This window comes from Grampus griseus (assembly GCF_964374135.1).
Source record: "Grampus griseus genome assembly, chromosome: 5".
Classification (NCBI taxonomy): domain Eukaryota; kingdom Metazoa; phylum Chordata; class Mammalia; order Artiodactyla; family Delphinidae; genus Grampus; species Grampus griseus.
In genome coordinates this window covers 73,080,662-73,096,560 of record NC_138998.1, presented here as the reverse complement: position 1 = coordinate 73,096,560, position 15,899 = coordinate 73,080,662, and the positions used below count along the sequence as shown (strand labels likewise).

Sequence of the window (15,899 nt, the reverse complement as noted above, 5' to 3'; positions counted from 1 at the left end):
GCCCCAGGCAGATTCTTAATCACTGCGCCACCAGGGAAGTCCCCTCACTTTCTTTCTTGAACTTAGAGAATATAACTTCTTATTCTCACCATAAGAAAAACATTTGAAAAACTGGACATTTAAATTAAAAACACCTGTTCACTTGACTACACTCTTCAGAGAGCATAAAGGAAAAAAGAAAAGATGTACACTTATTATCTGTATACTTTTCTATATTATGTTATAAGCCAATAAAAGTTTAATAAAGGAAAAATCATAAGCAGGATACTGACAACATAAATAATCAGCTATCACAACATAACACTTAAGAGAAGAAAGTGTTTCCTTGTGCAAATGGCCCAAAAAAGCCACTTGCTAGTGCTGTTAGAAGTCAAGATGCCTAAGAAAGTGATGTTCTCAACTAGAAAAAATAAACTTTAAATTATAATTATAGTGCAAATGTTAAAATTTGGTTATGGTTCTTTCCAAAGCAAACAAATGAGTTGATCATATATTTACAATGAAATAGAACTGACTGTGTGAAGCTGTTTTAGTGATTGTTCCTGACATTATGAAACCAGTTCCTCAAGAAAGAAAAAACGTCAGGAAAGCTGAAAACTGGTTTAATCTGTGTTTTGCAGCTAGATATGGCAAATATGGTGATAGTGTACATCACTTAAGTGCCATCTAGTTTGTCTGAAAACCAGATGAGAATCATGATTTTATTGCTTGTATTTTAAATGTCTGTCTCCCTTACTAGACTGATCATGTTAGCCCCTCCCAGGGTACAGCATAGTACCAGCATGAAGCATGCACTGATTAATGGAGTGATTGATAAACTGTACTAATAATAAACAGTAAATACTAAAATAGATCACTTTAACACTTTAGTAATAAATCTATGTTCAAGCACAAGATGACTCTATTCTCAATAGTCAGTTGCTTTTGCCAACTGTTACTTTAACTATTGCCGGACTTACCCATGGACTTTGATTAAAATACTCCTTTCAAACTCACTTTGAACTATATCTTTGCATTACAACCTCCTGGAGCTGGATCACTCTAGAACAGCATCTCAAACAGTGCTCTGCAGATTCTTGTCGGACTCTTTTCGGGCAGTCTATGGAGTCAAAACTATTTTCACAATAATTTTAGGAAATTAATTTGCCTTTTTCACTTGGTGGCATTTGCACTGATGGTGTGAAAGCAATGGTGGGTAAAACTGCTGGTGTCTTAGTTAGAATGAAGGCAGTGTCATCATCATCAACAGTACTAGTCATCATTGTGTTCTTCACTTCCATGCACTTAAGGGGGGGGCGGGGAGCTGGGGGTGAGCCAGTTTTACTTAAGAATGTTCTTGAAAAATTAGTAAAAATTATTAGTTTTACTATATCTTGACTCTTGAGTACACATTTTTTAATAGTCTATATGAAAAATGAGAAGTACACTTCCGTTGCATATCAAAAAAAGTGCACTTCTGCTGCATACCAAAGTACTGTGGTGGCCTAAGGAAATGCACTTATGAGACTGAGCTGCAAGCTGAACTAGCTGTTTTTTCCACAGATCACCATTCTGACATGAAAGAATCCCACCTCTTCCTGGCACACAGCTCTTAAAACTGTTGTAATTTCCTAAGTGATCAGAGCATAGGGGCATCTTCTGTTACAATATTTGGTTTCCTGTAATAGCTTCAGAGCATAAAGGTGAAACGTGTCCTTTGTTATTAATAACAAACCGCTTTCAACCACAGTAGAGTTAATGGAGTGATTTTTGCAGAATCCCTCGATGGGGGCTGATTGCCAGGGGACTCAACCCTGTAGATTAGAGGGTTGGAACTTTCAGCCCCACCCCCCAACCTCTAGGGAGGAGAGAGGAGCTGAGGTTGAATTAATCACCAATGGCCAGTGATGGAGTCAATCATGTCTAAGTAATAAAGCCTCCATAAAAACCCATAAGGAGGAGGTTCAGAGAGCTTCTGGTTGGTGAACACATGGAGGTACTGGGAGGGTGTGCAACCAGAGAGGGCATGGAAGCTCTGCATCCCCTCCCCAATATCTTGCCCTATGGATCTCCTCCTCTGGCTGTTCCTGAGTTACAGTCCTTTATAATATACTGGTAATATAGAAAGTACACTGTTTTCCCAAGTTCTGTGAGCTGTTTTAGCAAATGACCCAACCTGAAGAAGGGTTAATGGAAACCTCCCATTTATAGGTGGGGTTACAAACACAGGTGACAATCTGGACTTGCGAATAGCATCTGAAGTGGGGTCAGATACTATCTCAGATAAATAGTGTCAGAACTGAATTGAATTGTAGAACACCTAGGTGGAGTCTGCAGAGGGTCAGAGAACTGCTTAGTGTGGAGGAAGCCTCCACACATTTGGTGACTGGAGGACAGAAGTATAGGGTGTTGCAGTAGAAAAGAGGAGAAACACAGGGATGGTCCTCCTTGACATAAATAATGACTGTTAGAAACTATGGCTCTTCAGGCTTGGGGGTATGTGGTAGACATCTCAAATTAAACAAAATGACTTGCCACTTCAAGAAAAACAACTGACAGTATTTGTGGCCAATTATAAAATCTGAGCTTTAAAATGAAATTACAATCTTGGAAAACCTCTCAGTTACCATGAGCTTGACAGGTTTCCCATACTAAAAGCCTTTTCTGATGAGATTAGTGGGGATCTTAATGAATGTGAATTTTTGATATTGTATACCAACATCTGTAAGACCTGCATAACTCTGAACTAATATTTTCCAAATGACTAATGCGTAGTGTTACAAAATGGTGCATAGGTTAAAGATCCATTCAAAGTGCAAGACGAACCAATGTATTTTCATGAAACAGAATATGAAAAGTTCACTGATATATATTAGATTCCACACTGCATCTAACACTTAAGAAACTGCCACTGTCAAGTTTTGGTGGCGTATCAGAGAAGAATAGCCACAATTATCTTAAAAAGCTATTAAAATATTCCTCTTTTTTTCCAAACACGTATCTGTGTGAGGCCAAATTTTTTTTCATATATTTCAATCAAAACTACATATGGCAATAAATTGAGTGCAATTATTTTGTTTGTTTTGGGAAAAAATAGTTGACATAAAAATATGTTATTTATATTAACATGTATGAATTACATGTTAATATAAATACATTTATTAATTTTTAATAAATACATTTATTAATTTTTATTTTAAAATAAAACATTTAAAATAAAATTTTAAAACAAGTATTTTTGAAATACCTGTTTTTATGTATAGATAACTAATAAAAAATAATAATAAATAAAATACCTGTTTTAATTTCTAATAAGGTAAATATTGGTAAATTTAACCCATGTAAAACAAAAGCTCTTTGAGGTCCTCAACCATTTTTAAGACTGAAAGGGATCACAAGACCACAAAAAGCTTGAGAACTCTTACCTGGAACCATAGGTCAGCGTGGTATCAAAAGTTTTCTCAATGTCTTTGAAGAGAAAAAGGATCTGCATAGTCTCAAAGTACCTCCCCAAGATATTTATTAACTACAGAGGGAAAGACAGCAACTTTACAGTGGAGAAATCCAGTAGAAGCCACCCTAACGAAGTGATCAAGGCCAACATCACCAGTAATACAACATACTGACATCATGAACTCCTTGATATATGTACTAAGGATACATATCTTCTAGGGTATTTTTCCCAAAAATGTATAATCTCACTCAAATACTAAGAAAACATCAGATAAATGCAAATTTGGGAACATTAACTAAATATAACTGGATCTTCATAGGTGTCAAGGTCATGAAGGATAAGGAAAGACTGAGAAACAATTACAGACAGGAGACTAAGTAGTAATAACAACAACTAAATGCAACATTTTAGGACAGGATCCCAAAACAGAAAAAGAATGCCAGTGGAAAAACTGTTAAAATTTGAATAAGGGTTATAGTTAACAGTATTGTATCTATATAATTTCCTGGTTTTGATACTATGTTATGAAAGATGGTAACATTACAAAAAGTTAGGTGGGGGATATATAGAAACCCAGTACTACTTTTGCAACTTTTCTGTAAATTTAAAATTAGTCCAAAGTAAGCATTTAAAAAGTGTTCTTGGACTTCCCTGGTGGCCCAGTGATTAAGAATCCACCTGCCAATGCAGGGGACATGGGTTCCATCCCTGGTCCGGGAAGATCCCACGTGCTGCGGAGCAACTAAGCCCGTGCGCCACAACTACTGAGCCTGCACTCTAGAGCCCGCAAGCCACAAGTACTGAGCCTGAATGCCACAACTACCGAAGCCCACGCACCTAGAGCCGTGCTCCGCAACAAGAGAAGCCACCACAATGAGAAGCCCACGCAACGCAACAAAGAGTAGCCTCCACTCGCTGCAACTAGAGAAAGCCCGTGCATAGCAACAAAGACCCAACGCAGCCAAAAATAAATAAATAAATTTATTAAAAAATTTTGTCTGAAGGACAAAAAATGGTATAAACTCTCCAAATGCACTATTTTCTCACAAATAGAATTATTCCATTGGAATACAGAATGTTCCTAATAGAGTTATAATTTTATAATTTGACCTGTTGAGTTCTTAAAAGCAAAAACATCAACCTAGTGAAAACACAGACACTCAACTAAAACTTTTTTTTTTTTTTTTATATGTGGCATTGGCACAGAGATTGCCAAACAATGGTCAACCCTCAAATCCTAGGATAGTTACTGGTGCCATAATTCAGGAAATCTGCCATTAAATTAGTCAGTTCTGTAAGTAAATACCTGTCCTTCCTAAAGAGGTAGTTGTGAAAATTTGGGGACACACACTCTCTACATACAAGTGTCAGAGTTACATGCTAAACATTAACATGCTATCACAATGATATGAAAGGTATATTTAAAATCACAGATCATTATAGTGTGGGTACTGTAAGAAATTACCCGAGTGTGAGAATAACAAAAGAACCATTAGAGCAAGAAAGAGAAGCATGGGTGATTAAAGTCATCACAGTAGAAGAGAAGCTGAGATATGACAACAGTCTCAGTACAGCAGGTCCTAAAGATCCAAGCACAGACGAGCAGAGGTCTCCACAGATAGCTAAAATCTCAGATACAAAAAGGTTCCTTTTCCGTGAAAATGTGCACCAAAATTCATGACAACTTCAACTACATGCGTTTTGCTTGTTTTGAACTTTTTACTGAAGTATATATACTGATATACAGGATTACAGATAGAAAAGTACACTTCTCACAAGTATATAGGCTTGATGAATTTTCATAAACCAAACACACCCATGTAACCAACACCCAGATCAAGAAACAGAACATTATCAGCATCGCTGAAGAACCCTCAAGCTCCCATCACTAGCCATGATCAAAGATTTCCAAAAATTTCATGGCAGCCTAATTTTTAAGGGTTAAGGAACATACTATGATACAAGTCTGCCCCTAGATATTTTTCTTTATTCTATCCCTTATCTTAACCACTTTTAATATTTCCTTTTCTTTCACTGTAGATTAATATATCAGTACCTTGATTTCCTTAAGACACAAACACCAATATTTATCAACAGATTGAATATCATCAAAATAAATACTAAAAATGTATTGTTTTATGAAAAAAGGTATTTATAATTGTCACTTATTTATAACAGGACTAGAAAGTGAGTCAAAGCTATTGTTTGTTTATCTCAAGGATGTTACTTCATCTCTTTAAATCTCAATTTCTTCATCTATAAATACAAACCAAAATAACTTGATAGAGGGAACATCCTCCCCAGCTTCCTGCCTTAAATCATTTGGGTGTGATTTATAATATTATTTTCACAGTTCACTACACAGATATTTATAAGCTCTACCAAAATTAACTCAGTAAAATACACCCAGATTATTAAGAACCTAACAACTGCATTCTTTATTAACTAGAATTATTTGGTACTCAGTTTGAAAGAGAATGAAGAAAATGGTGAGATAAGGCAACATCAAGGATTTAACTATTCTATTTTTTTGTGTGTGTGGAATTCTCTATTTACATGTACCAGTTAAAGAAAATAGTCAGTTGCTTGACCATATAGTCTTTCCACTAGGCTTAATAACCCTTTTGATCATAAATTTTACATTAAAGGAGTCTGTACTCTTACTTGAGAAATGAAAGATGCAGACTTTTGAAAGATGACACTGTACACAGAACCTAGTTGACAGACTTGAGGAAACTTAGGACACCTAAAGAATCAGGGACTCTTTAAGACTTAAACATTGAGGGCCCCAGAAGACACAGGATTTAAAATTTTTGTGTGTCAAAACCAAGCAGTTAAGATTATTTTATGCATTTTAACTTGATTTCAATTCATACTTACTTCTCTGACTTCCACAAGATGGTCTGGAGGTAAGTTAGTTCTTTTGTTCACTGATTGTAGTTTGGAATGTCCAACATTAAAAAAGGAAATGGCATTTTGACTGGGTCTCCTCTGGGATATAGGAGAATTACCACTAGATGCAAGTGAGAAGCTCCGTGATTTCAGAGGAGGATTATTCTATTAGACAAACAAAGAAAATCATTCCTTTTTTAAACTTCAGGTTAACCCTCAACCTATACTAAACTAGAGTCTTTTACACACAGACAGTTTTAAAAATAAATTAACCTCAAAATTCACTACAAGAATAGCTCTGAAGATGATAAAATTTAAATCCTTCGAAGTTTAAGTATTTCACACATCCCATAGTAAACTGGTAACGTAGTTAGAAAATTAATTCCAGGTCTGTGCTGTCAAGAACGTTTTTTATCCACGTTAGAATGTATTAGAATAACAAGAAATTTCTAATTTCAGATCTTTAAACATCACGATTGAAGCAAAAAATATACTCAGCAATACTCAATATAATGTTCTAATGTAACATTCAAGTATCTTTGAAACAAACTAGCACTTTCTGGTCACTGCCAATGCTTAGAATCTTGTAGCACAAATAAAGCTTTTATGCTGGATTTCAGACGATAGGCCTAAATCACAACTTTAAAAAATTTAGCTATGGGGAAAAACCACTAGGAAGAAAAAGAAAAGTAGGTATGGAATCCTTTAACTATGCTTCCCTATATTATCTTTTAGACATTTCTAACCTCAGATTTCAAGTACTGAGAACCCTCCTTTTCATCTTAAAAAATAAAACACCCCAAAGGAGATGCACAAATGGTCTATAAGCACATGAAAAGATGCTCAACATTATTAGTCATTAGAGAAATGAAATCAAAACCACAATGAAATTCTACTTCACACTCATTAGGATGGCCATAATAATTGTAAAAAAGGACAGTAACAAGTATTGGTAAGGATGTGGAGAAACTGGAACCCTCATGTATTGCTGGTGAGAACATGAAATAGCTTGACCGCTTTGAAAACCAGTTTGGCAGTTCCTCAAATAGTTAAACAGAGAACTACCATATAACCCAGTAATTCTACTCCTAGGCATAACCTAGAGAACTGAAATCATGTGTTTACACAAAAACTTGAACACAAATGTTCACAGAAGTATTATTCATAACAGCCACAAAATGTAAGCAATCCAGGGAACTCCCTGGCGGTCCAGTGGTTAGGACTTGGCGCTTTCACTGCCATGGGCCCGGGTTCAATCCCTGGTTGGGGAACTAAGATCCCGCAAGCCACTCAGCATGGCCAAAAAAAAATAAAACAGGGCTTCCCTGGTGGCGCAGTGGTTGAGAGTCCGCCTGCCGATGCAGGGGACACGGGTTTGTGCCCCAGTCCGGGAAGATCCCACATGACACGGAGCGGCTGGGCCCGTGAGCCATGGCCGCTGAGCCTGCATGTCTGGAGCCTGTGCTCCGCAACAGGAGAGGCCACAACAGTGAGAGGCCCACGTACCGCAAAAAAAATAAAATAAAATAAAATAAAACAATCCAAATGTCCATCAACTGATGCATAAACAAAATGTGGTACATCCATACAACAGAGTATTATTTGGCCTTAAAAAGGAATAAAGTATGATACATGCAATGACATGGATGAACCTTGAAAACATTGTGCTTATTGTAAGAAGCCAGACCAAAAAAGCACATATTGTATGATTCCACTTACATGAAATGTCCAGAATAAACAAATCCACTGAAACAGAAATTATATTAGTGTTTGTCAGGGGACTGGGAAGAGGGGACTAGGGAGTGACTGTTGACGGATATGGGTTTTCTGGAAGGTGATGAAAACGTTCAGGAATCAGACAGTTCCAACAGTTGTACAATCTTATGAATATACTAAAAACCATGAAATTGTACACTTTAAAAGGATAAATTTTATGGTATGTGAATACTATCTCAATTTTAAAATGTAAAAAAATAAGTTAAAAATCTTTTCCCATTTTTGTGCATTAATATCATATATGAATCCACATACCTTGCCAATAGCTTCAGTGTGGTGTTGTGTACATATCTGAAGTCTGCTAACCCAATGCTGTCGCTCTTTAGCATCTGTGGCTGATAAAAAGTATCTACAAGTTATTCACTTTTATATTTATTTTTAGAATACAATTAATTGTCTATAGCATGAAGAACAGATCACTGAAAATCAGGGATTGGTCTTACTCTCCCTAGAGCAAATGTCCCTGACCAGAGGGAGGTAGGAAAGAGGTCAAAGCATCAACCTTGTTAGGTAACACCATAGCTGGATGTGGATACATTAGAGGATAAATTACATGCAGCTAGGTGGGCATACGACATGTCTTAACTTTCTCATAAAAATATGCTCTTCCTTAAAGAAATAACCTTTATTAAGCATTTAATGTATCCTCAGTATATTCCTTCAGATCTCTAGAAGCATGCTCAATTAGAGTTATCATTATACTTTATATGTATTAATTAAATAAAAACAGAAACTTTATATATACAAATTAAATGTATCTAAACAGAAGTTATACTTTATTTTAATGAATATGAGCATTTTAATAAATCTCAATTATGTACATTAGTCACTAAAAACCACAGAGCATACCAACCAAATCAAGAAAGGGGGTGAAATACAAATCCATGGAAGACATAAAAAAAAATTTAAAGAAGTCTATGTTTTTAGAGTTTTCAGTAATCAGGATTTCCTCTACACAAATTTCTTAGAGGGCCCAATTTTAAACAGACTTGTTCACTGTGCCACTTAAAAAAAGTCATAAATTAAAACAGATTTCATAAATCCTTAAAGCAATTCCAAGGTTTAAAATATTGTATCTATATCATCAATGACAGCAGTTTCTACTTCCAAAACCTAAATGAAAGCAGGGAAGTATACCAACTTCTCAAGGAAGAAGAAAATCACACTATTAATTCTCATATTTCAGTCATACCTCTGAGTTTATACTGTTCCCCACTGGCAGCATTTACAGTGAAGGTGTGAGAGTCCTCATCACTGGGTGATATTACAGCTCCTGCAAGCTGCAAAGTACCTCTGGGTTTTTGATTTCTAGACTGTTCATTCACAAAGTACTCCAATAGCCCAGCTTCATTGTTTAAAACAAAAAACCTGTAATGATTTTTAAAAAGGTCACAATTTTAAAATATTTCCCCTAGTCAAACTAAAGCAAACCAAATTTTAATCACACATTTTTGAGTTTTTGCTATAAATAAAATTCAAAAGCATCTCAAGAAGTACTTGGAAATACTAGATTGAATTTCCTAGCAGTAAATGTTATTGAAAAATTGAATGAGTTTAATAAAAGATATAAAACCTTCAGCTGTGAAAGAGGCATTTAATAGGGAAGAGGCATACTAGACAATGCAAAAAGGAAACAGAGATACAGTATCCTTTCAGAGGAAGATTTCTCTCCAGAATTCATTAACAGGGAGGGTAAGTTGCCCAAGACAAATGGTAGTGCAAATTTTTATTTAAAATTCACTGGAAACAAATCAAAGCCATGAGCTCTGAAGTTAACAAATGCTAGGTAAGAAATGAATCTGATTTAAGATTTAATCAGTGAAATAAACAATAAGAATAATGCCAAGGTATTAAGATTTTGTGAACATAACATTAAATAGGTCACAACTAAAGATTACTTATCCTCTTTAAAAATGAAAAAGCTGCAACTGGAGATGCAGAAACAAGGAACTTGAAACTAAATGATGAAATACTGATACACTTTGGAAAAGAATTTGATGTTCTGATTTGGTTTTAGATTAACTACTTTAGGAAATATGTTAATTCGGATTCCAATTTAAGTAGTGCAATAGTTCTTTTCTTTAGGGAAAAAAACCTAAAAAGTTTCTATTTCAAAAAGTTAATGTTTGGGTTTAGAGCAATTTGGCATTCGACATGTTAGTGTGTTCTGTAATAGAACCAGGTAGACAATTTAATCCAGTTCAAGTTCCTAGAAGATATTGTCTTAAGCAACATGGCAACCATATCAACCATACCAAACTGGAAGAGAATGGGATCAGCCTTTTATTCAGGGAAAGAAAAAGAAACAATGAGAAGAAAATACAAGTCGAAAGCGGATGCCTGAAAAGGGAGATGGGAAAGCAAGACTATTTCTCATTCGTCTTTTAGCATGCTTGTGATTTTAAAAATTATGTTCACATATTCTGATGATATTTGATAAATTAATTTTAATATTTTTGAGAGCTTTAAACCTCCATTTCTTTAATTACTAGAGGAGTGAAACATTTTTCAATGTGTTTATTGACCATCTGTAGTTCTACTTAGTGAACTGCCCCTCACATTTCTGCCTATTTTTAAAAGGGTTGTTTAACATTATTTTCCCTAAGAGTTGAAGAGATTATTTTAATTAACACAAAAATAGCCACTGAAATCATCTTAAATTCCTAAAACATATGAAGTGTCCTTAGTAATCTGCCATGGTCTGAATGTGTCCCTGCCAAAATTCACATGTGGAAATCCTAACTGCTAAGGTAATGATATTAAGAGATGGGGCCTTTGAGAAGAGATCAGGTCATAAGGGTGTAACACCCTCATGAATGGGATCAGTGCCTTTATAAAAGAGACCCAAGGGACTTCCCTGGTGGTCCAGCAGTTAGGACTCCGGTGCTTTCACTGCCATGGGCAGGGGTTCAGTCACTGGTTGGGGAACTAAGATCCCCACAAGCCACGCAGTGAGGCCAGAAAACAAGAAAAAGAGAGAGACCCAAGAGAGCTCCCTTGGCCCTGTACAGCCATGTGAGAATACAATGTGAAGTCTGCGATCCAAAAGAGGATCCTTTCCTGACCATGCTGGCACCATAACCATGGACTTCCAACCTCTGGAACTGTGAGAAATAAATTTCTGTTGTTTATAAGCTATCCAGTCGGTGACATTTTGTTATAGCAGCCTGAACAGACTAAGTCATGAATCTACTACAAAAAATTCAGCAAGCAAATGGAAGGGGTCTGTTAGCAAGAAAGCAGTCTCTTGAATATACTAAAAATCATTGAGTTGTACACTTCAAATGGGCACTACATCTCAATAAAGCTGTGAACAAAGGAACAAATGAACAAACAAACAAACAAGCAATAAGGAAAGGAACAAAGGAAGGAAACGAGAAAAGAAAGAAATCTCTTCTGACTGCTCTAAGCAATAAGCACAATTCATTTCAAACAGTCAAAGGAAAAAGACTGGTCTCTTCTCTTACAAGCAGTCACTTCAAAGAAAATTTAGAGAATAACATGTTTGGAAATCTCAAGTTTGCTGTGAACACATATTTCTTATCCCAAAAGCATTACCGTAAATTTACAACATGGGAGGTACTCACCTAGATATACAAAAGGAGAGATTGGTAAAATGATAGAAATGAGCCAATAACTGAATACCTTTCTAACACCAAGATGATGTTATGGACCCACTGGCAATAACAGAGCCCTTTGGGCTGTCTTTCATCATACATGAATTAATTCAAATGTTCTTCCTTCACCACTTCTCTGGAGATATTTTACAAGATGTATAGATTGGGGACAGAGAGACAATCCACATAGTGAGGAAACTTAATAAAGCTATTTTGCCCAGAAGGGTACGAGACTCTTGATTATAGTATTTTTATCAAGTTGGCCTAACCAAAAAGCTAAAGAAATGCAGAAACAAAGACTTAAGATTCAGCATCTATCTTTACATGCAGAAAAGTCACCTACGTTGTTAAAAGGAAAATTAAATAATTGTTTATTTTTTGCAACTTCAAAACAACAGACTGTCAGTTTGAGAAAATGACTAATCTTCAGAATAGCCCACAACTTAAGGTGAAGTATCATCAAACGGAACTTTAATCTAAAAAATATTCTGACTTGGAAGTATGTCTTATGATGGCAAAAATCAACTTTAGTGAAGATTCTGGATGGAAGGGCACCCATGTGCTTTGCTCTGACCATCCTAGACTTCAGTGCTGAGCATGTATAAAACTCCTAAGCCAACTGGGAAGTGATCTCATCTTCAGGAATTAGAGTTGAAAGTGAAAGGAAGTGGGTTCAAGAGAGGGTCTTGCTCATTCCTAGGGCACTACATTCCAAAGCAAGCAGTTATTTATAGAGTACGCCCATGCTGGATTTCTCCAAGCTGCTCTAAGTTGCCCTTAGTCAAACAGAAATGGATTGCAGGGAAACTGCCTTGAATATCTGGCACAGGTGCAGTGCTTTTGTTACTTAAGCTTTATCTGCAGCACAGGTACAAAGTGGCTAGGCCTGCCAAAGGAACTGAGCTCTAAGCCTAAGGCCCTTTAACATGGTCTTAAACTTTCTGTTCCTCTTTTATCATTCAATCTGCACATTCCAGCCTGAGAACCCAGTATATCTCTGCTGTGCCACAAGTCTCCAGCCAGGTTGGCAGAAAATGGAAGTTTTTTCTAAAGTGGTCTTGCAGCAATCAAGTTGACAATCTGAGACCTCTCTGATGGGGCAAGTTGGTAAAAGATTCTGTGTTCTCAGTGGCAAACAGGGATGGGTTGTCTTCATCCCCACTTCCTGCTGCTGCTAAAACTGGCCTTTTAGACAGCTGGAGGGATCACATGGGCAGAGGCAGTGCCCCTCCCTAAACTGGAACTTTGGCTTGGATCTCTTAGCTAACTCCTCAGGCAACCAGTGGCCAATGGATCTTTTTGGAAGGCTCCCTCATGTAATGACACAAACATCTGCCCCTTCTCCCCATGGTCTCAAGTTGCCACTGACCTGAAATGCCATCATTAACATATACTAAATCTTATAAGCTTGGGTATATTTTGGAGCTTTCTTACTCTGTTCCACTTCTGAGACTTTCTCAATGATATAATATGAATGAAAGTTGTTGAATGTCATGGGGGAGAAAAGTTAACCTATTTCCCTTTTTAAAAAGAGAACAAAGAATAGTGCTAAAAGCAGAGTGACATAAATTTTTTAAAATATATATTTTATATGTCATTTAAATGTATAAGCTTTTAAAAAATTACATAAAAACTGAGGTGGGAAAATGCAAAATGAAAAGGCTCCCTTGACTTTGCTCTTTTTTAAAAAAAAAAAAAACTGAGAACTTTAGGGAACTACCCTTTTCACTTCAACAGGAATGATTCCCTTCTATGTGTTCACATCCAGCTTTGACCTCTCATATGACCTCCAACTTCCTGCATATCACTCCTATTTGAAAGCCCTACTGTTACTTCAAACTAAACATGGCCCAAACTGCCTTCTCTTTTAATAAATCACATGTTCATCACAGCGCTTCAACTATTTTTTTGAAAGTCTGAAAACCATTCTTTCATATACTATGTCCCATTTTCTAGTTGTTTAAGGTAACATGCAAATTCAGCTCCAGTTATTCCATCATGCTTTTGACCTAGCCGAAAGCAGAGGTCTCCAAATGACATGTGAATAAGAAGCAGCATGTTATAATGCCAAGAACATAGACTTCAGAGTCAGAACTATTTGGGTTCAAATTCTAGCTTTAACATTTGTAAATTTAAAATCCACAATGAGATACCACTTAACACCCATTAGGATGGCTATTATTAAAAAAACAAAACAAAACAAAAAAACCCACAGAAAACAGAAAGTAACAAGTGTTGGGAAGATGTACAGAAATTGCAAGTCCTGTGCGTTGCTGGTGGGAATGTAAAATGGTGCAGCTGCTATGGAAAACAATATGGAGATTCGCCAAAAAGTTAAACACAGAATTACCATGTGATCCAGCAATTCTATTTCTGGGTATATACACAAAAGAATGAGAGCAGGAACTCCAACAGATATTTTGTACACCAATGCTCACAGCAACATTATTCACGATTAGCCAAAAGGTAGAAGTAACCCAAATGTCCACTGACAGATAACTGGATAAACAAAATGTGGTATATACATACAAGGGACTACAATTCAGCCCTAAAAAGCTAGGAATCCTGACACACGCTACATAGGTGAAACTTGAGGACATTATACTAAGTGAAATAAGCCCATCACAAAAGGACAAATATTGTATGATTCCACTTTCATAAGGTACCTGGAGTAGTCAAATTCATAGAGAGAGAAAGTAGAATAATGGTTGCCAAGGACTCAGGGCAGGGGGAAATGTGGAATTATTGTTTAATGGATACAGAGTTTTAGTCTGAGAAGATGCAAAAAGTTCTGAGACGAATGAAAGTGATAGCTGCATAACAATGTGTATGTATTTAATGCCACTGAACTGTATACTAAAAATGTTTAAAATGGTAAATTTTATGTTATGTTTATTTTACCACAATAAAAAAAAAGGTTTAATACCCTGCCCTACAACTACCAATTCCACACAGTATTTAAGATAGCTGGCTTTGCTACTTATTGAGTGCTTGTCTGACCTTCGGCTGGTTATTTAAACTCTCCAAGGTCCCAGAGGACTTTTGAGAATCCTGAACAGGCACCTAATACAAATCTCTTTGCCGTCTCCAAACCACCCTAAAAGCCTCACCACTGCAAGTATGCATAAGGCAAGTGGACAAATGATCCTAACTTCTGAGGCATTTGGAGGCTGCAATTTGGACAGATGTTAACTCCTCCTACCCCTTAAAAAGGAGAAGAAAGTCATTAGACTTTTAGAAAAAACATGGTAAATCTTTCTCTAACATGTTTCCCAGCCATATTTGTACTGAAGTAATACCAGAATATAAAATTATCAGCCCCATTTCTGGTCTCTTGGGAGAGAGATGTGACAGAATAATCACACTTACCTGTACTGCCACCCAGTGACAAGGTTGGTGTACTTCATTAAATAGCCATACACACTTTCCATGTGATCACTGTTTCAAAAAGATCAGAAAGGGCCAAAGTCAGTGAAAATTAGAAGAAATTCCAGGAAGTTAACTGTACAGTTTAAAAAATAGCTGTAGGGACTTGCCTGGTGGCACAGTGGTTAAGAATCTGCCAGACAATGCAGGGGACATGGGTTTGAGCCCTGGTCCGGGAAGATCCCACATGCCATGGAGCAACTAAGCACGTGCGCCACAACTACTGAGCCTACGCTCTAGAGTCCGTGAGCCACAGCTACTGGGCCTCAGCGCCACAACTACTGAAGCCCACGTGCTTAGAGCCCATGCTCTGCAACAAGAGAAGCCACTGCAATGAGAAGCCCACGCACTGCAACCAAGAGTAGCCCCCGCTCACCGCAACTAGAGAAAGCCTGCGCGCAGCAACGAAGACCCAATGCAGCCAAAAGTAAATAAATAAATTAATTAATTAAAGAAAAAAGCTGTAGACACATACTTTTCTACAAATACTTCAAACTTACTTCAGAAGTAAAATTTATAGGTTAACAAATAGAGCTATTTAATCCCCCATATTTCATACCCATAGGACTTTACCAGAGTTCTTCAAAGCAAGTGTAATCCCCCATAAATCACTATACAATATTCATATATAAAGTCATTATATACGTATAAAATTACATAAATATGAAACAAATCTACTATACATATAATTATAAATAAAAATATTTTATAACTTAATTCAATACTAAACAAAGAAAATCCAGTTTTATGGTTCT

General features: G+C 36.5%; 1 protein-coding gene across 1 annotated transcript in view; it reads right to left on the bottom strand.

The window, feature by feature from the left end:
• Positions 1 to 15,899, bottom strand: part of OSBPL11 (oxysterol binding protein like 11) — a 99,945-nt gene that overhangs the window by 58,770 nt on the left and 25,276 nt on the right. The window contains exons 2-5 of the mRNA XM_082655389.1: positions 15,088 to 15,156; positions 9,294 to 9,469; positions 8,357 to 8,436; positions 6,314 to 6,490 (exon numbers count right to left, since the gene is read on the bottom strand). Of these exons, the coding sequence (XP_082511515.1) occupies positions 6,314 to 6,490; positions 8,357 to 8,436; positions 9,294 to 9,469; positions 15,088 to 15,156 (502 nt within the window). The remainder of the gene's footprint in view (positions 1 to 6,313; positions 6,491 to 8,356; positions 8,437 to 9,293; positions 9,470 to 15,087; positions 15,157 to 15,899) is intronic.